General features: G+C 30.5%; 1 protein-coding gene and 1 pseudogene across 2 annotated transcripts; both read right to left on the bottom strand.

Moving 5' to 3' along the window:
* Nucleotides 1-246: 246 nt before the first annotated feature.
* On the bottom strand, nucleotides 247-19,741 carry LOC149885364 (uncharacterized). 2 transcript variants are annotated; one of them, XM_090096120.1, is made up of 5 exons: nucleotides 19,342-19,741; nucleotides 5,416-5,512; nucleotides 2,588-5,229; nucleotides 1,551-2,432; nucleotides 247-1,267 (listed from the first exon to the last, which is right to left on the bottom strand). In XM_090096120.1, the coding sequence occupies exon 3, from the start codon at nucleotides 4,372-4,374 to the stop codon at nucleotides 3,949-3,951; it is 426 nt and encodes a 141-aa protein (XP_089952246.1). In that variant the 5' UTR covers nucleotides 4,375-5,229; nucleotides 5,416-5,512; nucleotides 19,342-19,741; the 3' UTR covers nucleotides 247-1,267; nucleotides 1,551-2,432; nucleotides 2,588-3,948. The 2 variants fall into 2 exon arrangements, with proteins under 2 accessions (XP_089952246.1, XP_089952247.1); XM_090096121.1 differs by lacking the exons at nucleotides 247-1,267; nucleotides 1,551-2,432 and having other exon boundaries at nucleotides 4,385-5,229.
* Nucleotides 15,343-17,307, bottom strand: LOC149885365 (uncharacterized; annotated as a pseudogene).
* Nucleotides 19,742-23,121: the final 3,380 nt, after the last annotated feature.

Genomic DNA, 23,121 nt, shown 5'->3' with positions numbered 1-23,121 from the left:
GAAATGATATGATAACGATACGATAACTGGGTTTTGAAAAAATACTTTTTAATAGATAAAAAATATTTTTTAATAATTTTAATATGATTTTTCAACTTAAAATGCAAAAACGTTACTAACTTTATCAAACGAGAGTAACTGATAAATACCGATATGAAACGGTATGAAATGATATGAAACGATAAATTGTTCTATTTCATAATTTATTCAACTTAAGGAAATATAAATTCATAAAAAGTTTCTGAGTTTTTGCTTCTGTCTAAAGTTCCAAACTAATAATTGCCTTCAGCTGCCAGATCAACCACATTTGGAGTACAAGCACGAGAGGTAGCAGGAGATGGAGAGGCAGGCCCTTCAAGGGCAGTAGCTTCATCGGCTTGTTTTTCAGCAGAGGTGAGCAATCATTTCTTGATCTTGACTTATGGGTTTTTCCACTTGTTCTGGTTGCAACTTGGTTTGTTTGTAGGAGACAATAGCACCTCAGCACTAAAAGCTCTTTCTGACGAAGTACAAGATGCAGGCACACAAAGCCACTTTCTCACAGATTCCAAAAGTCCAAGACATCCAATCCAGTGACTGCAGGTACCTTGAGGTACATTCCTCATTTAATTGTAATGGAAGACTGAACAGCTGGGGGGGAGGTAATTCTAACTAAGATGTCACTAACCAAATCAAAGAAAGGGTCGTCATCAGGTGGGGAACATGCAGTTCTTTCCTCTTCTTGTTGCCTGGCTTCAATCTCTTGTGTTGCCTGGATCCATTCTTCATGATTCTGAGGTTGTGTAATAATACTCATCCTCACTGGGAATAGCGAGTGCAAGTTTGTTAGGGTCAGAACCTTGATTGTCCCTGATTGAGATCAAAGGTCTTTTTATCCTTACAATACTGTCAATCATCATTAATGCAGAATTTCAGCAGGTTTTGACAGGTGAGATGATTTTGACATACTTTAATTCCTTCTTGTCAACTCTATCGCTGTCATCCAACATGTTTTGAATTTCCTTCTTGATTCGCTAATCTGACAAAGACGTTTTGTGGCATATAGATGACAGCTTTGTGGGTTTTTAATGGCTGAATCGAGACCCAAACCTTCAACTGAGTTGGCTTCTGTAATTGCACCTTCCACAACCAAGTTCAAAAGATGATCAGCCCAGAGCAGAGACTCGTAAACAAACATTTAGGGATGGCCGCCTTTATGTTAGAAGCTGAGTCATGAACACAGACAACATAGCTGAGTTCGGCATTTCCGGGAATCTTTGAGACATTTCTTAAAATTAAAAAAAAAATTAATAAGTATAAGTATTATATAAATTAGAATTTTCATATTAAAATCTAATACCTTTAGTTATAATATTATATCATAAAATCATAACTAAAGGTATAAAAATATCATATGTAACGAGTAATATTACTTAATGTTAAGTTGTGTAAAAATTTATACAAAATCAAATCAACAAGTACTAAGTAATAAGCTTACTTAGTACTAATAATTTAAAATATTAATATAAGTACTACAGTACTAAGTTATAAAAACTTCTATAAAAATTTACTAATCCAGTCTGTTTGTAATAGCTTCTGCAGATAGCGTCCAGAAAAGGGTGACACACCAACAACAAACATCCGGAGGTTGAACTCTTCATTGATTAAGTGGAGGGTGATGGCTTGATAGGCGTTATTGTTCCAACTTTGCCACATGTTAGGAGAAAAGGCGAATCCAGGACTTTTTGGCAACTTTTTCTCCAAAACTTGAGTCACTGCTACTTTCAGGTTTTTGTAAACTAATGACAACCTAAAAGAAGAAAAACAAATAAAAAACTGTTTTTAATACTAGTTTATAGTTATTTAAAAAAATTAACAAAAAAAATGGGCGTGGACTTGTCTAGAAGCTAATGATTTTAAAATTAAAAAGGGAGGCACTAACTTACTAAGAAACAACAATAATACAATAATAGCGTCATAGGACTTAAGGCGCCATTTTCATTGCAATTAAAATTAAAGGGTTTGGGATTTTAAGTTTGATTTAAAACTTATACAAGTTCTTTAAACTTGTTCCCCTCTTAAACCAAATGAAACCATCCCAAAATTATTTACTTAATCAAAAGTGTAATAAACTATATATCTTATTTATAACGTGAGTATGTTGTAGCAGGCTTGATTAGCATCTTTGGGTTGAAATAAGTAATCAGATCCTGGAAGCGTTTATGGTCAACAAGGCTAAATGGTAAGTTGCATCTGGCTAAGAACTTTGCAATTTCCAAATCACCTCGAAGTTGATCCCTGTTTTGCGGTTTATCTTTTAACTCAGCACCAACCTTTTTGTTCTGGTTGGCCTTTGATGGACTGTCCAGTTTTCTTGACTTTACTCTTCTGTCCATGATCAAAAGAACCGTGTCTCCATGATCCTTTTCATAGGACTCATCCTCGTCGTATATCTGTAAAATTAAAAAAAAGTTGTAAAATTTTTACATTACAATGTACACACTGTTAAGCGGCTAAAGCCTGTAATACATTGTAGTATTTAAATTTTGAACATATTAAATATAGAAATACTCAACTGAAAACAATTTTTTCACAATTTTTATATTACTTGTTCTAGCTCATTAAAAGCAACATTAGCCTTCCTCTTCTTCTCTGACTTGTCTCGTTCAATCTGGACAAGTTCAAGTGAATATTTTCTAAAAGATGGGATCTCATCTCAGGAGTGTTATTATCTGCAACCTTGGCAACTGCCGGACAGAGCTTGCACTTTGCTTGGACGAATCTTTCACCTGTTGTACTTTGAGTCACTTCTTCTTCAAAGAAGTTCCAGATTTCCGTTCTTGGACAAGCCATGATGCTGGCAACTGACTTATAAGATCTAACTTCTAAACTAAATTAGAAAAGGAATCTTTTACTTCTCAAAAAAAATTTTCATCTGGACGATAATTCTATCTAACTAGTCACTTTGACTCTCTCTCAAAAACTAGCCTTTTCCCAAAAAATGGCTAAATTTTTTACTATAATATATCTATTGGACATTTCAAATGACTGGTATTTCAAATTTTACAACTATATCAAGTTTATTAACATAATATTTTAAAAGTTTATCTTTCCTTTTACTATTTTAAAATAACCTGTAGCAATAATAATTTTTTAAATTTAAGTTTAACCATATTTCACTAAAAATGTTTAGTAACAAATAAAAATAGACATTTCGTACATACCATTATATTGTAAGAAGCAAAACAAAATTTGTCATTTCTTACCTTCAAAATTGATTAAATTTGATTATTTTTACAAAACTTTTGCTTTTTTTTTTCAACTTTTTTTTAACTTATATTGGTCAACAAAGTTTTCAGCTGATTTCCTATTTGATTGGTCAGGAAGAATCAATCATATACATTAATTAGATATCTAAATCGCGCTTCCGCAAATAAGTAAATTTTTTGCCAGCCAGGTTTGTTTTGCCAGTCTGAAATGACGCAATGATAAATCAAAGCAAAACTAAAATGAATAATTGTCAGTTTAAACAAAATGGCTATCGGTATTAAAACTTTAAAAACTTACTTCACTTTTTCTTACAGAATTTTTTAAAAAGTTAGACATCTAGATAATATATACAATTGGGAAGGATTAACTTGTAAAACCGGTAAAGATAGGCAAAATGACATCTTGACTCGGACTTGACGATTTATAATATATTTGAACTAAAATTTGACATTTTTTAAAAAATAAAAAAAGTTGTAAAAAATATCGTTATTCTCGATATTTATCAGTATCTCTAATTATTTTTATGTATTATGATAATACTGATAAAAAAAACCCGATATTATTGTTTCAACTGATAAATTTTATCAGTTATTGTTTAAAACGATAAGTTATCGTTTCACAGACAAACTCATATCGTTTCATATCGTTGTTTCATACCGTTATACCGATAACGGTATGAAACAATAACGATATGAAACGTTATACCGATATTGGTTCATACCGATATACCGATAACGACACGCAGACGCTTAGAAGCAGTTGTGAAAAAACCATAGATGTCGAGGACAAATTTTCTGGTTCAGAGCAAGATGTCAGGGATACATCTTGAAGTGAAGTAGTTGGTGTTAGAGACTTGGTGGTTAGATTTGGTTTTGCAGAATCCATCTTAGGCAATGACTTGTTCGTTGTTTCTGAAGGCTGAAACATCCAATCATCAAAAACTTCAGGATTAAGTGGACTTATTCCCGTCTTTCTAAAACCATTTATAGCCATCAACATGTTTGCAGATTTCATATAAGCTATTTTCAATAGTTCTGTTATCTGATATTTGGTCACAACTCTAGGATAATTCGTAAGCAACCAAATACGAGCCTCATTCGAATAGTCGTTACTAAATAGTGCCATAAAGGCGACATCTAGTGGCAGCAGACGGTGCGAACAATCTTGTAGAAAGCAAATAAAAGTTACATAATTTTCACGTTTTCATTATGAACTCAATATTTTTTGCATGTGTTGCATGACCATCTGATAACAGTAGTACAGAGTTTTTTTTGGATGGCATTGCAAAGGACAAAAAAGGTTCGAACCACTTCAAAAATAAATCTGTTTGCATCCGACCACTTGGGTGATACGGTGCAATAGTAGACGTAGGAGCTATTTCGATAATATTTACATTCTTGGGAACTCAACGCGGGGAAAAATAATCAAGGAACGTATATATCAGAGGTACTCATTGAAATTTTCCCTCGTTCAGCTGATGTTAGAGTTTCAACTTGCTTTTTACCCCTTGTTATGGTCCATTCTGGAACTTTCTAGATACAACAGAACATTCGAGAATCTTCCATAGAACCCTCTAGATATATAATAACGTTCCAGAATATTCTGTATCTTTCTAGGAACTTTCTATTTTACTATAAATAATACTTTACAATTACTTTTGGCAATTTTTTTGTTACTGAGGAATATCCTGTCTCGTCAATATTACATATATTATTTGGAGTTATATTATTTTCATCTATGCTTTTAGTCAATAATTTAAAAAATTTCTTCACAGCGGGTCGGTTAAATCCAATTGCTCTAGCTCCAGAAGTTCCCTCTGGCATACGCAAATAAATACCAGGATTACGTTTTAGAAAGTTTTTTCCCATTAGTAGCTTGCCATTCCTGTTTCTTTGTTAAAGTTATGTGTTATCTTCTTTTTAGCTAGTGGAAATTACAATTCTCGCAAATCTTTCATTGTAACTGCAAACAAGCGACTCTCTAGAAAAATTAGGTGCTTAGCTAACTCTCGCTCTTGTTCAGGGTAAAAACTAATTTAAAATTCAAAGGGTAAAAACTGATTTAAAGTTTTTTTACTGCACAGCAGCTAAGTTCCAAACTCCATAATTAAAGTCTTTTTATTCTGTCTCGCAGTATCGTTGTTGGGATACAAAATGTTAACGATACCTTTTTATACTCCATTTCCTTCTTCATTACTGAATCAATAGCTGCTTTCATGGACTTTTCTTCCCAGGATTGTTGATTAGTAAGACGTTTGTATTTTCTAGCCATATAAAGAAACTATATGATTAAAATAATAATTCAAAAAATACCAAGGTATTAAAACATTAGTTACGCTCTCTATCAAAGAAAGAAAAAAAAAGAAAAAAAAAAAAAGAATAATAATAACAATACCAATATTAGTAATAATAACATTAATAATAATAATAATAATAATAATAATAATAATAACGATAATAATAATAATAATAATAATAATAATAATAATAATAATAATAATAATAATAATAATAATAATAATAATAATAACAATGATAATAATAATAATAATAATAATAATAATAACAATGATAATAATAATAATAATAATAATAATAATAATAACAATGATAATAATAATAATAATAATAATAATAATAATAATAATAATAATAATAATAATAATAATAATAATAATAACAATGATAATCATAATAACAATATTAATAATAATAATAATAATAATAATAATAATAATAATAATAATAATAATAATAATAATAATAATAATAATAATAATAATAATAATAATAATAATAATAATAATAATAATAATAATAATAATAATAATAATAATAATAATAATAATAATAATAATAATAATAATCATAATAATCATGATAATAATCATAATAATAATCATAATAATAACAATAATATAAATAATAATATATATTAAAATTAAAAAATACATGATTATTAACCTACAATTTATAGTAATATAATAATTAACAGATATACATAAATATAACCAGATATCAATTTATACTCTTAGCTTTATATTTTAATCAAAAACTCATAAAAATGAAAGAAAAAAGTGCGAAATTTAATTTCCAACTTCTCAAAACAAATCTTTTTCTAATCAAGTTTTAACACGAACGCATTCAAATGTGACGATTGTAATTATTGCATTTCGTAATTGTTAAACTATGATAAATATCAAAAAAATGCGGTTGTGCCTCCTGTGCGTCCATGCGGTTCTGCCGCAGAGGACAGTTTTTAAAAAGGATGCAGTTTCATAGCTTGTTTATTAGGTTGTGTTGATATCAAAAATGATTTCACTTGATGAAATAACGCTGATAAAGCTTATGTTTAAAACAAAATCAAATATTGCTTAATCCTCAAAAGAAAGATCTGGAAAAATATGGTCTAAATATAATATTTTTACCAAAAAAAATATTATTATGCACAACTTCTCAGAAAGGCAACAGGAACTCTTTTTGACAAAATCGAAATGAAGGAAGCTGTTTTACCAACTCATGGTATGTTTTTTGCCATATTAGCCCTTTGAGGTCTTTAAAAAAAATTTTTTTTGCCTATCAGGTCCAAATTTTTTTTTTACTTATTGACCTTAAATATAACAGAAAATATATGTTTGACCCATGGCTTTTCTTTATTTTTTACAAAAAATAGGTTTTTAGTGTAGCACTAAATTGTTTAATTTTTATTCTGCCAAAAACACTATGACCTAAGTGCAAGTACTAAACAAGAAAGAAAAAACAAATATATGTACAAGCTTGTTTTTATTCTTAAGTAAATTGCAATATTGACTTTGGATATCCTATTTTACATGAAACTCAGTCTCTGTATGGTAAAGTTCAAAACAATCAGTAGGGTGTAGTCCTGGTTTTCTAGTGCAGGTTTTACAATAGTACACGGTTTTTTTTCTACCACCTTGTGTTTTTCTGTCACTGCATACTAAACAGTCTTTGGCATTATTACTTGGAACTTGTGCAATAAAATGTGGCTTTTGGTTGAGGCGCTCATTATCATCTAGTGATGATCGCCTTCCTTTTCGTTCTTGAATGTTACGAACTGTTCCTACTAATTGCTCAATGAGGTTTTGTCTGTAGGTTAGGTGTCGAAGTTTGTTTTTACCATTGCTTTCACAAAACTTATTGAACAATATATAACTGTTTACAACTGCAACTTCCAACAACCAGAAAAATATTTTTCTCCACCATTTTAAAGACTTGCGTAGAAATGAATAGCTGGAACAATAGTGATCAGCTCGATCAACAGCTCCCATATGTTTCGAATAATTTACAATAACAGTTGGTTTATCAATGTCTACAATACCTTGTTTTGTTCTTTGTTTTGCAACTTCAGTTGTTGAATCATGGAAAGTACTCAGCATCAGAACTTGTCGCCTGTCCTGCCATGCCAAAACCATAACATTGGAAGAGTGTACATATGCAGAAACTTCGTGCTTCTTTAATTTGAGTTTTTTTATATCTTCAGGTAACTGTTTTCTATTTTTCATTATTGTTCCTGTAGTTTGTATGCTCATTTTGAGGAGTTCTTGTGCAAGAGGAAAACTAGTATATAATCTGTCAGTGAATAAGTGATAACCACTACCTTGGGCAACCTCTAAAAGCTCATCACACAAATGCAACACGATTCGACTTGTAAACTGCATCATAGGTCTTGCCAAACTTTCAGTAGTGCAATTACCATAATACGGTTCAAAGAAACTAATATAACCTGTTTCACTATCAGCTAAAACAAAAACACGAATGCCCCACTTTGTGGGTTTTTGTGGATTGTACATGCGAAATGCAACTCTACCTTTGAATCCAATAGTACTTTCATCAATTGCAATATTACGAGATGGGACAAAATTTCTAGAACAGGAACTTTTCATTTCTGATACAACACGATGCACTTTCCTTGCACGTTTATTCAGTTCATTAGATGAATTTGATGGTGGGGATACATGCAGCATCCAATGTATCTGAAGAAACCGAGTTCGAGAAAAAACTGCTGAAAAAAATGGCATGTAGTTTAGCCAATCACAAGAAAAATAATGTTTTATACTTGATTTTTCATTCAAAGCCATATTCAAAATAGTACCAAAATAAGCATGAATTTCTTCAAGTGTCACATCTTTCCATTTATGCCAAATAGAATGAGATTTCAATTTGTTATTTTTAATTTTTGACTTAGCATAACGATTAGTTTCAGTTACAATATCTGCAAGTAACTCATCAGTAAAAAATAACTTGAAAAAATCTAGTTCACGTCTTAAATTTATTGAATGCTGAGGGCCTACATTTGCTACTGTGAATGGCAATGCTTCAAATGCAGGAGTATCTTGCACTACTTTTATCCATCCTATGTTTAAAGCAGGTTCGTTATCATCAATTTCATTCAGTTCAATATCTTCCTCTGACTCTGATATCTCTGAGAATTCAGTCTCAGATTCACTAAAAGTGTATTCACTGTCGTTTTCAGTACTTGTTTCATCCAATGCCATCAATACTTCTTCAGTTGTAAAACGCTTCCTTGCCATTAGTAAGTAAATTTTTATAAAAATTTCTAAGAGTATAAGTAAGGCTAGACGTTCAAAAAATGTTACTGAAAAGCACAAAGTTAAAAACACACTATAATATTACCAATTGAACCTATTAAATTATCCAAGTTAGCTTAAAAAGATAATTTTTTCTGTATAAACATCAACATAGTAGATGTCCCGTGGCACGGGACATTAGACCGCAACGACATTTTCATAATGTCCCGTCACACGGGACATTGGACCGCAAAGGGTTAGATTTTACCATTTTTCAAAAGGAAATGTTAAAAAACGGTTGTGCCCCCAAATGCGGTTTCCCCCCCACTTCCCCAATATTTTTTTTCAATAATTAACAATTTTATACAAATGTCAATGAATCCATAAAAGCTAGTCACCTTTATAAACTATTTCTCACATCGGAATTTACGCATTTACGCAATTTCCGATGGCGGGATGCTCTAATAAAAATCTTGTTTTCCTTTATTTTTTAAGAGTAGTTTATAAAATCAAAACAAATGAAAATTGCGGTAAACGAGGTTGGTATAGACTCATTAAGATTTGTATTTCTTGAATTTGAGTTTTTCACTTGTAAAACTTGTTTTAATGTATCGAATGTAGTTTCAAGAAGCATCATTTTGTCATCATATGCTACTCAGAAGTTTATTAAAATGTTTATTGGCAACTTTGTTTACTTAAACATTATTGGAAACTTAGGGTGATAATTTTCAAAGCGATAATAGCATAAAATGTTAAACAGTGCAAAGTGTTTCTGATATATGTTGATGATTTTATTAACTTTGTGGTTCATTAAAAAAATAACAATAAAAAGATTAGATCTTACCTCGATTATTCGTGAATTAGGAGAGGATAAAGGTTAAGGATAGGATGCATAAATAATGACTAGATTTACTTAACAAAATCAAATAAAGCTGAAGAAATTAGCAAAGAGAAGATAAATAAAGTAAAGCTTAATTTAGCTACATTTATTTCAAAAGTGAAGAAAAAACTAAAACATGTTAGAAATTATGATTCATTTTTAGAAAAAAAACATCAATGGCTTAAAGAAAATCTTCTGACCAATAAAAGTTGCCATTTTGGTTCTGGAAACCCCATAAAAAATGAAAGGTCCTTGGAGAGCGAAGCAAAAGAGAAAAAATAAAAGAATTAAATGTTGAATATCATGCTTAATTTTTAACCTCAACAAGAAGCACATTTAAAAAAAAGTCAAATGTTTCAGAGATCAAAAAAGTCAAAGACACTTTGGATAAAACATTTTTGTTAAATATGAGTGTAAAGAAAGCTCTTGCATTAAAAGTGAGCACTTACCTCAGCGATAAGCAATATTAAATGATCAAAAATTTCGCCCTTTGACACATATTTATCTCCTTTGTGCACGATATTTTGGTGGAAAAAGTTAAATACTATCTTAAAACCATATATTTCTCTCTGACTTCACCTGCTACCATTAATATAGCTAAAGCTGTATTTATGTAGATTGCATAAAATTATTAATAGTAGCAGTTGAAATAAATTATTGTAATTCTGCCAAAGGAGCATTTAAAAGTCATAAAGTTTTTTCTGAAATTATGTTGATTGTGATCATAAGATTGAGTAGCATTCTCATAGTCATATCTTATGGATATCCCATTAACAAAGATGAGTAAGATTTATACTGGCACTAAAATAGCTAAGCTTATAGTGAGTTTGTATGGCTGGTATGTTATGCCTCCTCCTATATTGAAGTTGCTACTGAACAGTACTTCCATATTACAAAAGCTAATTTTGCCAATTGCAGAATATTCTGAGGATGTATTGATGAGTTTGAATATATAACAAATTTTAGAAAACATGAGAATTATCTAGGAAAACCAACACCAGATGAAGTTATTAAAATGATTGTAAGGTAAATAATGAAATAAACATAAACCTGAAAAAAAAAAATTATTTTTTGTTTCAACATCCTTTAAAAACCATTGTTATACAAATATAAAGTAGAGTAATGTTGTGTATTGACTTGAAAATTTTAAAAGTTTATTTAAACTTTTTTTTTTACGTGTGAAACAAAACCTTAAGCGTGTATGAACGTATCAAAGGTGAGCGTATAAAATATTTTTATTTTGATGTAAAACTTCATAGAGGCCTAAATGTCCTAAATCATTGACGATTGATGTAGGGAAAAATATTTCAAATATGGACCTATGAAACTTCAGAAGTTTTTCTGAGTTGAGTCAATTTTTTGCAACTCAGCCCGGAATTGTAAAATGTAAACTTGTTATTGTTCCTTTTTTTACTTATAAAAGATTAAAATCGAACTGAAGCTGGAATACTTTCATGGCTGCCGGTATTGTGAATAAAACATTTTTGTTGCGAGTGCTTTGTGAGTAATTTGTATGTGTGGAATTCTTAAATGAGATTAAAGTCCACTTGTTGAATGAAGTTTAGAGATTTTATCAGCGTAAATTTTTGCTGAAATAATAGATTTTTAACGCTATTACGTGGTTTATAAAAAGATTTAAAGATCCTATTAAAATTTTAGTCCGAATTCTTGTGTATATCTACTCCGAGTTTTTTTACGCATGTAACGCAAATTTTAGCGTAAAAGTTTACTCAAGCTTGAAAAAAATATATATAATTGTGCACTGTGATTTGAAATGGCTATTTCTAAATGTCTATGGTTTGAAAGCAAACAAAAATTGATGACAGTTTTTGAAAAGTTGAGGTTTTTAAAAAGATAATGTTTTGATTCGACAGATAATGTTATATCTGATATAAAAGTTAGGCGTCCTATAAAGCAAGAAAATAGCGCATTGCATACTCTAAAGACGGTGAAGTACGGTGGGGGGAATATTAAGGTTTGGGGAGCCATGTCCTGTGATGGCATTGGTCTGCTGCTCAAAATTGATGGAAATTTGGATCAATGCAAATACCAAGATGTATTACAAATTGTAATGGAGTCGTATGCTGATGATAACCTGTTAATTGGATTTTAATGCAGAACAACGACCCAAAGCAGACTACAAGATCTACAAAAACCTGGCTTGAGGAAAATAAAGTTAATATTCTTGAATAGCCACCCAAAAACCAGTTTGAATCAAATTAAGAACTTATATTTAATACGATATTCGGGTGGGTTTACGAGATAAGCAAACCTCTAATGTTAATAAGTTTTAGGAGGATATTCAAAATGTCAGGAATGCCTTTACCGTCAAACGATGTCAAAGGCTTGTAAACAGTATGGTATTAAGATGTGCTGCAGTTATAAAGAATAAAGGCTTCTCAACAAAAATTAATGTTAGTTTTAATGTTTTGAACTAGACTGTTTAAGAGCACTATTTTGCTACTTTATGATCACAACTTGTCGTTGTATTTTGTAAATTTTTCAATAATTATAGTTGTATTTCAATTAAAAATGATTTTTTTTTCTTATAATTTATAGCTAATAAATGAAAATTGATTAACAATATTATTTTATTTCCCTAAAAAAGAAAGAAATTATATAAAATCTAATGAAGAAAACGTTAGGTGTGCTATTTCTGTGATCACCACAGTATATACAAATACATTTCTTATAATAAAACATTTTTAATGAAACCTTCCTTGAGGAAATTTTAAAAGTATTGCACTTAATAGATATGTGCTTGTTTAACAAAAGTTTACAAATATGAAAGTATAATGAAATATGAAGAAACCAGCATAACTACAATATCTATTTGACACTATTATGTTTTAAAAATGGATATGGCTACTGTAATTATATTTGTTAGTACATAGTTAATTTAGAAATTTGTGTTTATAGCTTTTTTTGTGGTGTTCAAATTCAGAAATAACGTTTGACACTCGAACAATAGCAAACCAATATATGTACGTCCCAAGATGGCAATGCAAAAAAGGTTGTATATTACTCACGTTGCAACCAAATGCGTTGAAAGTCTCCAGTAGTTTATGACCAAATTCGATGTAATTACTTACACGTGAATGTCATCTTTGTATGATTACCAAGTATTCGTCTCAAGGTCCCAGGGAACTACTTATATTTGATGAGCTGCCGAATTAGTGGATTAACCAACACACCAGCTCCAACTTTTTCAATTGAGAGAAAAAGAAATCCCATAATTATGTACTTGAAACAGTCACTAACAATTCACAATACTTTAACAAATTCCGTCATGATACCTAGTTTAATGTGCAGAGATGAGAACATTATTTTCATCCTGTTGAGAAATGAACCATGTAGAATGTTGGGATCTCCAGGTTTAAGATTAGATTTTGGAGACCTTTTTGTCTCAGCTCTATTCTCTTTTTAAGCTCTGCCATCCCACATATATATTAAGCAGGAATACTTTGTGTACCCACGTTGCTTACCAAGAAAGAAGCACACTATATAATGGTTTACAGATGTTTCAACTGTGTTTGTCATATTGCAATAACTCAATGAACCTCTTTACATCTCCATGTTTTTTACGACAGAATGCCCGTTAGGTACTGCACCAAATAAATTGCCATTGTGTAAAAGAACTCACTTCAAACTCGGCTTTGAACTATCAATAAATATTCTTCATTCATTTGGAGTGTAAATTGAGGGACTTTTTCATTAAACCAGAATTATTATGGCAAAACACAAAGCTACTATCACTTTTAAAGTACTGTGGAAATGTATTTCCTCTAGGAAGGGTCTACAAAAGTGTACTTTGACATCCTCGAAAGTATGATTTCTATCCTTGTTTATGAAAGTTTTCTCATTTATTGCTAGGATTTCTGAAGCTTGTTTGCAAAGACCCAAATTACGTGCAAAATCATTTAAATTGTTCTTATCAAATCCTCTACGAAACAAATGCACTTGATTTGGCCAAAAAGAGAGTGGTTGACTTGCTGGCATTCGGAATTTGAGTAAGTAGAAAGTTTTGTGTTTCAACAGGTAGATCTGTAGTAAACTTGGTCAATGTAAACAAATCTCAACTAAGCTGATAAGTGAAATTTCCTTTACCTGGAGGGAATGTTGAGCTAAAAAAACTGTTTTGAAAACTAGTAAATGGCAGGAAAGGCAATAAGTGTTCATGAACTTTTTAGTTTTTTTGAAAAATATTTGAAATTTTATTTTTTTTTTCAAATCAACTTGTGGTGCTCCGGGCATCCCAATTTAATCATAAGGTGTCGCCTGAGGAGAGAAGTTTCTTAACATACACCTTTTTTTTTTTTTTTTTTATAAGAAACCAAATAAATGAGGAGTTCTGGAAAGTTTCTTTTTTAAGGATATTTTACTACAACTCCAGTAGTAAAGGTTTCCTAAGAGTTTCCTAAGTTTCAGCTTATAAAAGGAGAGAAAAAAGAAATAAAATCCATTTGTTAAAATCCAAATATTTCACAATTAATCAACTAAAACTATTTGAATTCTATCAATATGATTGATTGTAATATAATCCTTAGATTTGTCCCTGAACAGAGCACATTATTACAACAGAATTAGAAAATATTTCTCAAACTCTTAATAAAATAAACTTTTTATAAAAATTAGCTTTGTACTTAGTTTCTTAAAATTTTGGGGCATCTAGTACTAGTTTCTTATACACACGTTTCTTATATAAAAAAACAGTTTGCATCAACGAAATCAGCAATTATGATTGGCAGCGTTGATGTAGAGACTGTAAAGAAACTCGTGTTACGACAAAAAAAAGTTGTACACCTAAAACAAGTTGATGTATTGATATTTACTTGCCTCCCCTGGCGAATGCCTTGCAGAGATGGTCAATAAAATAATACTATGTCATTATTTTACAATTAATGGTCTACTGATCCATGTCCGGACACGAAGAGGATTTAACTAGGCTGATCAACCGCTAAAACAATCACGAAACAAAACACATGGATGCTGCAGAACGATTTCATTTGCTCAGGACATAAAACAAAAAAAAAATAAAAAAAAAACGAAAAAGAAAAATTGATAGCTTGTGGCTGCAGTGAAGTGGTAATCTCAATATAACAACCCTTCTCTTTTTTACCGTATCATTTTTATAGGAAGATTTTTATCGTAATATTTCAAACCAATAAGACTTTTGCTCATTTGAACATTTTTTTGATGTAATAAAGTATCTCATAATTAAATAAAAACTATCAACTGCCATCCAACTTGACACGTTAGCTCTCCCGACTGTTCCAGATGGAGCACTGTATACCATTGAATCTTTGAAATGCATTCTAGGAAACACCGTAAATGGAGGATTTACATTTCCTACAGGATTTACCGCAGCGTTTTATCCAGAATATCCCTCACTGTGAACCAGAGAGACCGCCTGGTTATATGTCTTGTCCAAACCTTTATTTTCAGTTAAGTGTTAATGTATATGGTTAATTAAAAATATTTTCAAAATCTGGTTTACGTGCTAAGGTTGGAAAAATAAATTTTTAAGTTTCTACATATATTTATCACCTATAATTATCATAACCAAATTAAACACTTTTTCCATTAAAATCATTTGTTGATTTCTAAACTATTTCAAGATTCTATTGTAGGTATAACTATTAGCAACCTTTTCAATTGGAGCTTTTCAAAAATGTAATAGGACCAAATTGATATTTTTTTTCCCGCTCCCCTAACTTTTCGCTGAATCTTGTGGCACACTATAAAAACATACATGCCTAAAATGAAAGTTGTTCTTGTGAATTAGAGCTCTTGAGATATTACAAAACAAGCCATTTGTAATATTTTTTAAAAAATTTTGTGGCTATGAAAATAGCCGTTTTGAGAGGATTATAGCCACTGTCCTGGACTTGTTGACCTCCTTTTGTTTCTAGGGCTGCATATCAAAGTTAATGTTAAATTCTTCTTCCATTAAAATCAACTAAAGGGGATAGCAGTTGCTCTACATGTCGAGTATGCTCTTCTTTACGTTTAAATCTACTCCATGTAGGCTTAAATTTAGAAAGAATAGCTTCTCCACACTGCTCAGCAAACAGATTTCTTGGAGTTATTTTCCACAACATATTTTTCATACCAATAATCTAGACTCCCAAGAGTTCTTAGTTTTCCACATTCTTCATTTCTCAACCCTTCACTCAACAGGCAAGCTCTTTTTCCTGCATGGCCTGATAGACCAAATACAGAATTGGCACACTTTAAATCAAATGATGCAAAAAACTTGACATCTTGCAAATTGAGTTTTTCTAATATTATTCTTAAGTTATAGTTTATATCAGGAATATCTTCAACTATTGCAAGAATTTGACAACGTTGAACACCACTATTCATGTAAATTGCAGACTTTCATTTGCATTAAAGAAATTGATTATAACGTTCAAAAAAGATCCTCCACCATCCATAGAAATTCGTACAAATGCTGAATGAATTTCTAGAGCACGTTGATTTATCAAATCTAGTATGAAAGATGATGTCTCTTGAACATACACAAGATCCATTGAAACTTTTCCATCTTCACTGTCTAGGAAACCTATCTGTAAAAATATTTAAATAATGTCATTTATTTATTTATAAATTAAAAAATAGCCTTCACATTCAACGACTTGTTGAAGCATCTCCAGATTGGGAAAACTTAGGGATTAAAGCTTTAACACAAAAAAATTAAATATATATTACAAAAAAAAGATAACAATAATTTCTAATTTATATATTAGTCAATTTAAAATTAGCTGCACTTAATTTTACAAAATAAATTACTTAACTTATAATGGTTACACATTATATAGTTACAATGTTTGTATGTGTAGCCATCACAAATTCATGGTGGAGGATCTCTTTCTCTTTACATATAAAATATATTCATACAAAATGTTAGAACATTCTGAAAGTGCACTTTTGTGGTTAATACTTGTAAATTACCTTTTCTACATTATAAAAATGTGATATGGGTTCCTCAAGATCATTCAATTTACCAAAAATATTAGGTTCTACAGCAGTCCCTAATCCAAAGTCCAGCAATTCCCTAATTCTTTCCAAAGAGAAGATATTAACTGTTTGGTGTTGTTAATAGAAAGTTCCAGTATTACTTGAAGTTCTTTTATAATCTGTAAAGATACTTGTTTTACTGTTCTTCAATTTGCCTTGTTGGCACAACATCTAACAGTTACAACCAATGGATTTCCAACAGTTGATAAAGAAAAAGTTACTCCTTTTGGAATGCAATCAGCTTTCATCTTATCTTTTAACAAACCTGAAGCAACTTGTTAAGTTTAGCTTGAATGCTTCCCAAACTTTTGACAAGAGATATCAAGTTTGTTACAGCAACTGGAGAAGAACAGTTGTAGGTGTGTCCAGGTGCTAACATTGAGAAACATTTTCCACAGAGCTTTAAGTTATCTGGTGAAGAAGATATGATTGGCTCTGTTTCACTACTTTGGAACATTGAAGCTGAATTCCTGGTCAGCATTTTCCACTCAACCTTCAAAAGTGGTACTTAAATACATAATTATATAAAGATAAATGCTTCATTACAATGAATGATTTAATATAAATAGTGTTATGATGTTTTAAATAAAAAAGCTAAAAAAATAGAACATGAAATTTTTAAGCGATTAATAAGCTTACTTTATAGTAACACTTTAAAAAAATTAATGAGTTTAAAAAATATTTTTATTTTTCAAATATGAGAATTACCTTTGATACTCTCTCTCCCCAATAGCCTCTGGTTGTATTTCCCGACTTCATCAAGTAAAGGTTTCTTCTACAATTAGAGCAAACTACAGTTGGGTAATTACAAATTTCAAGGGAATACCAGGATATATATACAGCTTCATCAGATCTTCTATTGTTGAATTTACAGGGTATAAAGAGTTGGACCTCAATCCAAAAAATTCCCAGCAGCAGCAAAGTCATTTTGTTCAAAGACAGCAGTCGATGAGCTAGCAACAGCCATTTTCGTTTATTAAATAGAATTTAATAAATGAAAATGGCTGCTGCTGATAAATGAAAATGGCTGCGATTTTTGTTTATTAAATAAAGTTTAATAAATGAAAATGGCTGCTGCTAGCTAATGATTAAAAACATTAACTAAATCTAAAAAATAACACGGGTATCTTGTTTCAAATGACATGGTTTTATAAAAAAAATATGTAATTTTGAGAAAAATGTAACTTAAAATGCAATCTTTAGAAAAAGTTATTGTAAACTTTTTTTGATTTGTTTTTAAAATTGATTTCACAATATCTAATTCTTAAATAAGTATATGTAAAAGTTATTTGTATCACTTGATAGAAGACACCCGTATTTTTTTTTTATTCTTGCATAAGACCTACGCTTTTCATTACCCACAATTTATGTCGTCATTACGACGACTTTTTTTTTACCGATTTTTTAGTAACTTTTTTAAGCATTTATTCAAGGCTTTTAATTATCATTTTTAACATGTTAACACATAGTTTTGATTTAAAAAACATTTTTAATGATTAACATAAACTATTACTAAACTAATAAAAAAGGTTTTGGTTGAGTGACACGACATAAAACCTGGCGATCTCTCTGGTTCACAGTGCCCTCTCTGCTGAAGTAATTTTTCCTACGTGATAATCTTTTTTACAGGCAATTACTTTTACATTTCCCACTTTTTGTACCATATAACAACCTGTCTCATCAGCATTACAGAAATTCTTCCAGATTTTTAAAAACTTCTGCAAAATTTGTTTGTCATGAGCAACAAATTTTATTAAAACTTGTTAGGGTTTTATTAAAGCTTGTTGCACGTGACAAACTGATTCCTTCTGGTGTATCTAAAGAAAGACCTTTAAATCTATTCATAAAACCGTACTGCCAATCTTCTCCAGCAAATAGTTTTTTGTCATTGATTGAGGAAAAGTTTTGTGGTCAATAAAACTATAAGCTTACTTTTCATAGTGTATCCGGGAGGCCTTCACTGCATAACCTCTCAGTAATATTTCTTCTTCAATAGTGAAAACCTGTACCAACCATATACTAACGTAAACTTAAAAAATAAAATTTTACAATTTTTGCTTACACCAAAAATCCTTTGCCCTTTCTTAATTACCATGCACATTGCCTCCTTCGTGTTTCGAAAACTTGTGTTACCAATTTTTTTGTCAGTCTGTTCTGACCATATTGTTTAAAGCAAATAAAACATAAAGAATCATTATTGACATTTATAAAATTATATGAGCAGAACTTTGTTTACTTAACTCCAAATACATTTTTGTTTATTATATTTATACATTAAAAAGTTTTTCAAAAGAAAAAAAATAGCATAACGCAAAATCTCATAACTTGAAACAAATTTATTTTCAAGTAGTTTGTTAAAAAGGCATGAATATAATTATAAGATCATTAATTGGGCATAGTGAATTTACCGATTCACTGTACCTCGATTCACTGTGCCTCACTCATAACAAATTAAAGTCAAGTCTAATTTCTTGGGACACGAGTGTTTGTAAAGGAAAAGTTAAACTACTAAAAGAAAGCAAAAATATCTATAATCCAAACAACAAACTTCAACTTTTTAAACTTAAATGTGGTCTCCAATAATAACATTACAAAATATTATAAAACCATATTTTATCAAATACAATGAAACTTTCAAACTTACTGCGTTGACCAAACATTTGTATAATGCAACACATCAACATATGAACAAAGAAGAACTTGAGGTTTATGATACGATCTGCCTAAAAATCTATCACTCTTGTTGAACATGTTATTATAAAATATAAAGTCAAAGAAAAGATTGCTATTCTCTAAGTAATATGCTGTCACAACCTCTTGATAAATTTTCAGTCCAATCACTAAAATATTTAAGGATTTATGATAATTTCAATTTTATGTTTTTGTATTTACTGCCATTTCATTATGAAACATTTCCAATTACCATGCTGTAAGTCTACATTAGTCACAATTGAGGGTGACATGAATTCTGCACGGTGATACCAACAAGTTTAGTTAAACACTTTTTTCTGCAACAGATATCATCGTCAATATAAAGAACTAAATTTAATGCTTCTGTCATATTTTAGCAAATATTTCATAAGGATTTTCCTTACATTTGTTTAATTATTTATATAAGGAAAATTATTTTAATCGGCAAACACAGATTTTACAGAGTCTATTATTGGTTTGTTAAATGACAAATCGATCAAAAGCGTTATCAAGGTGTTAGTTTTTTTTAATTATCTAAAATATAGACAATGAACATATCAAGTATATCACGTGCTTAATTTTGTTTGGCAAAGTCAGGCGCTGCAATTTTTAGTTTAAAGTACTTTAAACTGAAGAATTGTTTAAGCGCGGCTTTATAAAAGTGATAAGTTTAGCTCATACTTCTGTAAACTTTTGTTATTAGCATAAATACCATCAAGTTGTAAGTTATTGAAATTGGTCTGTCATATATGGTATGGCATATTAAATCACGTTGAAATGAACATAAAAGAACCACACTTAAATAAACGCAAAAACCGCACCTTTAAAAAAACACACAAAAATCATATCTTTAAATAAACACACCAAAACTGATGTTTAGATAAACACCAGAAATCACATTTTAATAAATGCCCAAAAAAAGCATGTTTTAAAATGCAAAGAAAACTCAAGCTTAAGTAAGCACCAGAAGACACGTGCTTAAATAGCTGCATGCTTACGTTTGGTCTAAATATTGAGATTTAAGTTGTATTTTAATTAACTGTGGGGAATCCTCATGCCATTATGCGTTCTAAACAGAATGTAAACTTAGAGTAGATGATTCAACTTGGATAGTTGTTGACCTTGAACATAGGACTTGACTTGATTAAAATCAATGTTTGATTACAATAATCAGAATTAGATTCGCAGAGCTTAACCATCGCTATTAGATTCGCAGAGCTTAAAAATTTTATGTCTTGAGAAGTAGATGACAAGTTTAGATTATGACCTTGGTTCAAAAATCTTTGTTATGCTGGGACGTTGTTGCCTTGACTCCTGTTGTAAAATTGATCGGTCAGTGTTTCAAAAAATCTTCCTGACCAAAGTTTCTCTCAATTTTTACTTGAGGATAATAAAGCTCACACAACCACAAATTTGCTTTAAGAAATCACTAAGTCACTATCTCAGTTGTTTCGCTCATAACTTTTTATTTGATTTACTAATATGTCAAATAAATGGGCCTTATTAAATCTCTGAAAAATTTAGGCTACTTTTGTCGCATTCTTCATAACAGAATGTAGAAAATCAAGTGATATATTTATGTTTTCGACTCTAATGTCTTGTTTAATTAATTTAAAGAATTGTATACATTAGAATTTAGATTTTAAGACACACAGAAAAAAGTCCGAAGCTGTCCGGGCATGTTTGTTAAAAGCTGTCCGGGCATGTTCGTATTTAAAGAAATGTGATCAAAAAAAATTTGGCGCAATCCATTTATTTTTTTAGAATAGTTTGAGCCATATCACCATCCTTATGAAACCATATACTCTGCACTTCTAATTAATTATTTCACGCACCAAAAAAATGCTTAGTTATTTGTTTTTAATGTGTGCCCTTGACTGTAGCTGCGTTACCTCAGTCATCTTCAAAAAAATACAATCCAACAATGAATGGGGCTGTTATTCCTCACCATGCAAAGACTTAACACAAATGTAACGAACTTAAGTGGATTTGTCTTTGAATTTCAATTCTCCAGAATCAACAGTTTTATTTTCTGATTCTATTCTTATATATGATAACATATGAAGAAAATAATAAAAGGTAAAAAAAACTTTTTAAAACTGTTGGAATGAATTGAGATCATGGTCACATTTGTGCAGCTCATTGGAGTAATGGACGAGAAAGTGCAACATCGTTACCCTATATTGTTATTCCTAAAGATCAATGTAACAAAATAAAAGTAAATAATTTATGCTGATCCGTTGAGTATCATGCAGTGTATCAAAAAAAAAAAAAAGGAACTCTAACTCTAGTTAATAAAAATATAAAGTTTTTTCAAAATCTTGTTTGATGTTAACAAAAGTAAGAGTTTCTCTATTTATTGACACCTTTTTTGAGCGTATGGGACACTTCTCTCTCGTCTTTTGATAATTAATCGATCCATTACCGATTTTTTTTACCTTGGATTTTTACCGCTCAAAATTAGCTTTACTTGGCATCAACAGTTTTGAAGCAAAATCTTGATATTGATTATGAGTTAATACAGCTTGGGAGTTTATATTGGACCAAATATTCTTCACTATCTTCAGTTTGTCGCCAGCTTTCCTGTCCTCATTGAAGTCATCAGTTTTGGTTTTGATTCGTGAGTTTGCTTCTGGACTTTTATGGCATTTTTAAGGAAATCGCAGTTTTCGCTCCAATCTTTTTTGGAAGTTCTCATGCAACAGCGGAAGTTAATTTTGAAGTCCTCAGTTTTTGAAAAACTAAAAAGAAGATTTTCCGTTACCGTCAGAATTGTGAGATCCATATCAAGCTTGAGCTGGGACGGGTTAGTTGGCTCGTACTTCAAGTAATTTGTTACTTTGCTTGGTAAATTGCAAACTAGCCCAATCAACTTCATTCTTTTAGTTGAATTCTTCAGATGGCAAGTTCTCGGTCATCCCATTCTTTCTTTATACTTTTTATCCTAAAGTGTACTGCATTTTGGTACTGGCGTTGTTGTTTTCCCGTTTCTGATCATGCTGGTCTTTAAACAACTCTGCTGCTTCAGTTCAGCTTCAGTATGATTGTTATTGAGATGATCATTGATGTTCATTATTATTGCGATGATATGTGAGCTAAGAGGTAAACGATCTATTGCAGCAAAACTTTCTACCGCATGCATTTGTTTTTCTTTCAACTTCACAATAGCTCCAAACCTTTCAAGTCTTGTCATCAAGTTTAAAATTTCCAACGGCATTTTTTTTCTCCATTTTGATGATCACTCAATTGAAATAGTGCCATATTTTAGGTCTTCTTAAGTCCTATATAACCATCTAATTAGATTTAAGGAATCTGTAGTACACTATGATCCCACCGAACGAACCTTTAGTGATGCTGTACATAACATCTTCGCGGTTTTCTCACAACTTTTGGAATCTTGAATGAGTCCAAAAAGATTTGCAGATCTGTTAATTCCTTAAGAATATGCTTTGGAATAATTTATGGTTAAAAGATCATCCAGGTTCATCTATTGTGAAACAAAGACAAAATTTTAAGAAACTATTAGAACTAAGTTACTTTTTCATAAGAAACTTATTTTATCAACAGTTCGAGGAATATTTCTTAATTTGTATTCTCTTTAGGGACAAACCTGAGGATTATATTACAATGAATAATATCGATGGAATTCCAAAAAATTTCGTTGACAGTAAAACATTTTATCTCACTTGCATTTTATTAACTTTTTCTCTCTTTTGAAAATTAACTCTTAAGA

This window comes from Hydra viridissima, unplaced genomic scaffold, assembly GCF_058129835.1.
Source record: "Hydra viridissima isolate aposymbiotic clone 2 unplaced genomic scaffold, HvirCarnegie_v1 scaffold_8, whole genome shotgun sequence".
In the NCBI taxonomy this organism is placed as follows: domain Eukaryota; kingdom Metazoa; phylum Cnidaria; class Hydrozoa; order Anthoathecata; family Hydridae; genus Hydra; species Hydra viridissima.
The sequence above is the reverse complement of the archived record's forward strand: the minus strand, read 5'-3'. Positions and strand labels throughout refer to the sequence as shown.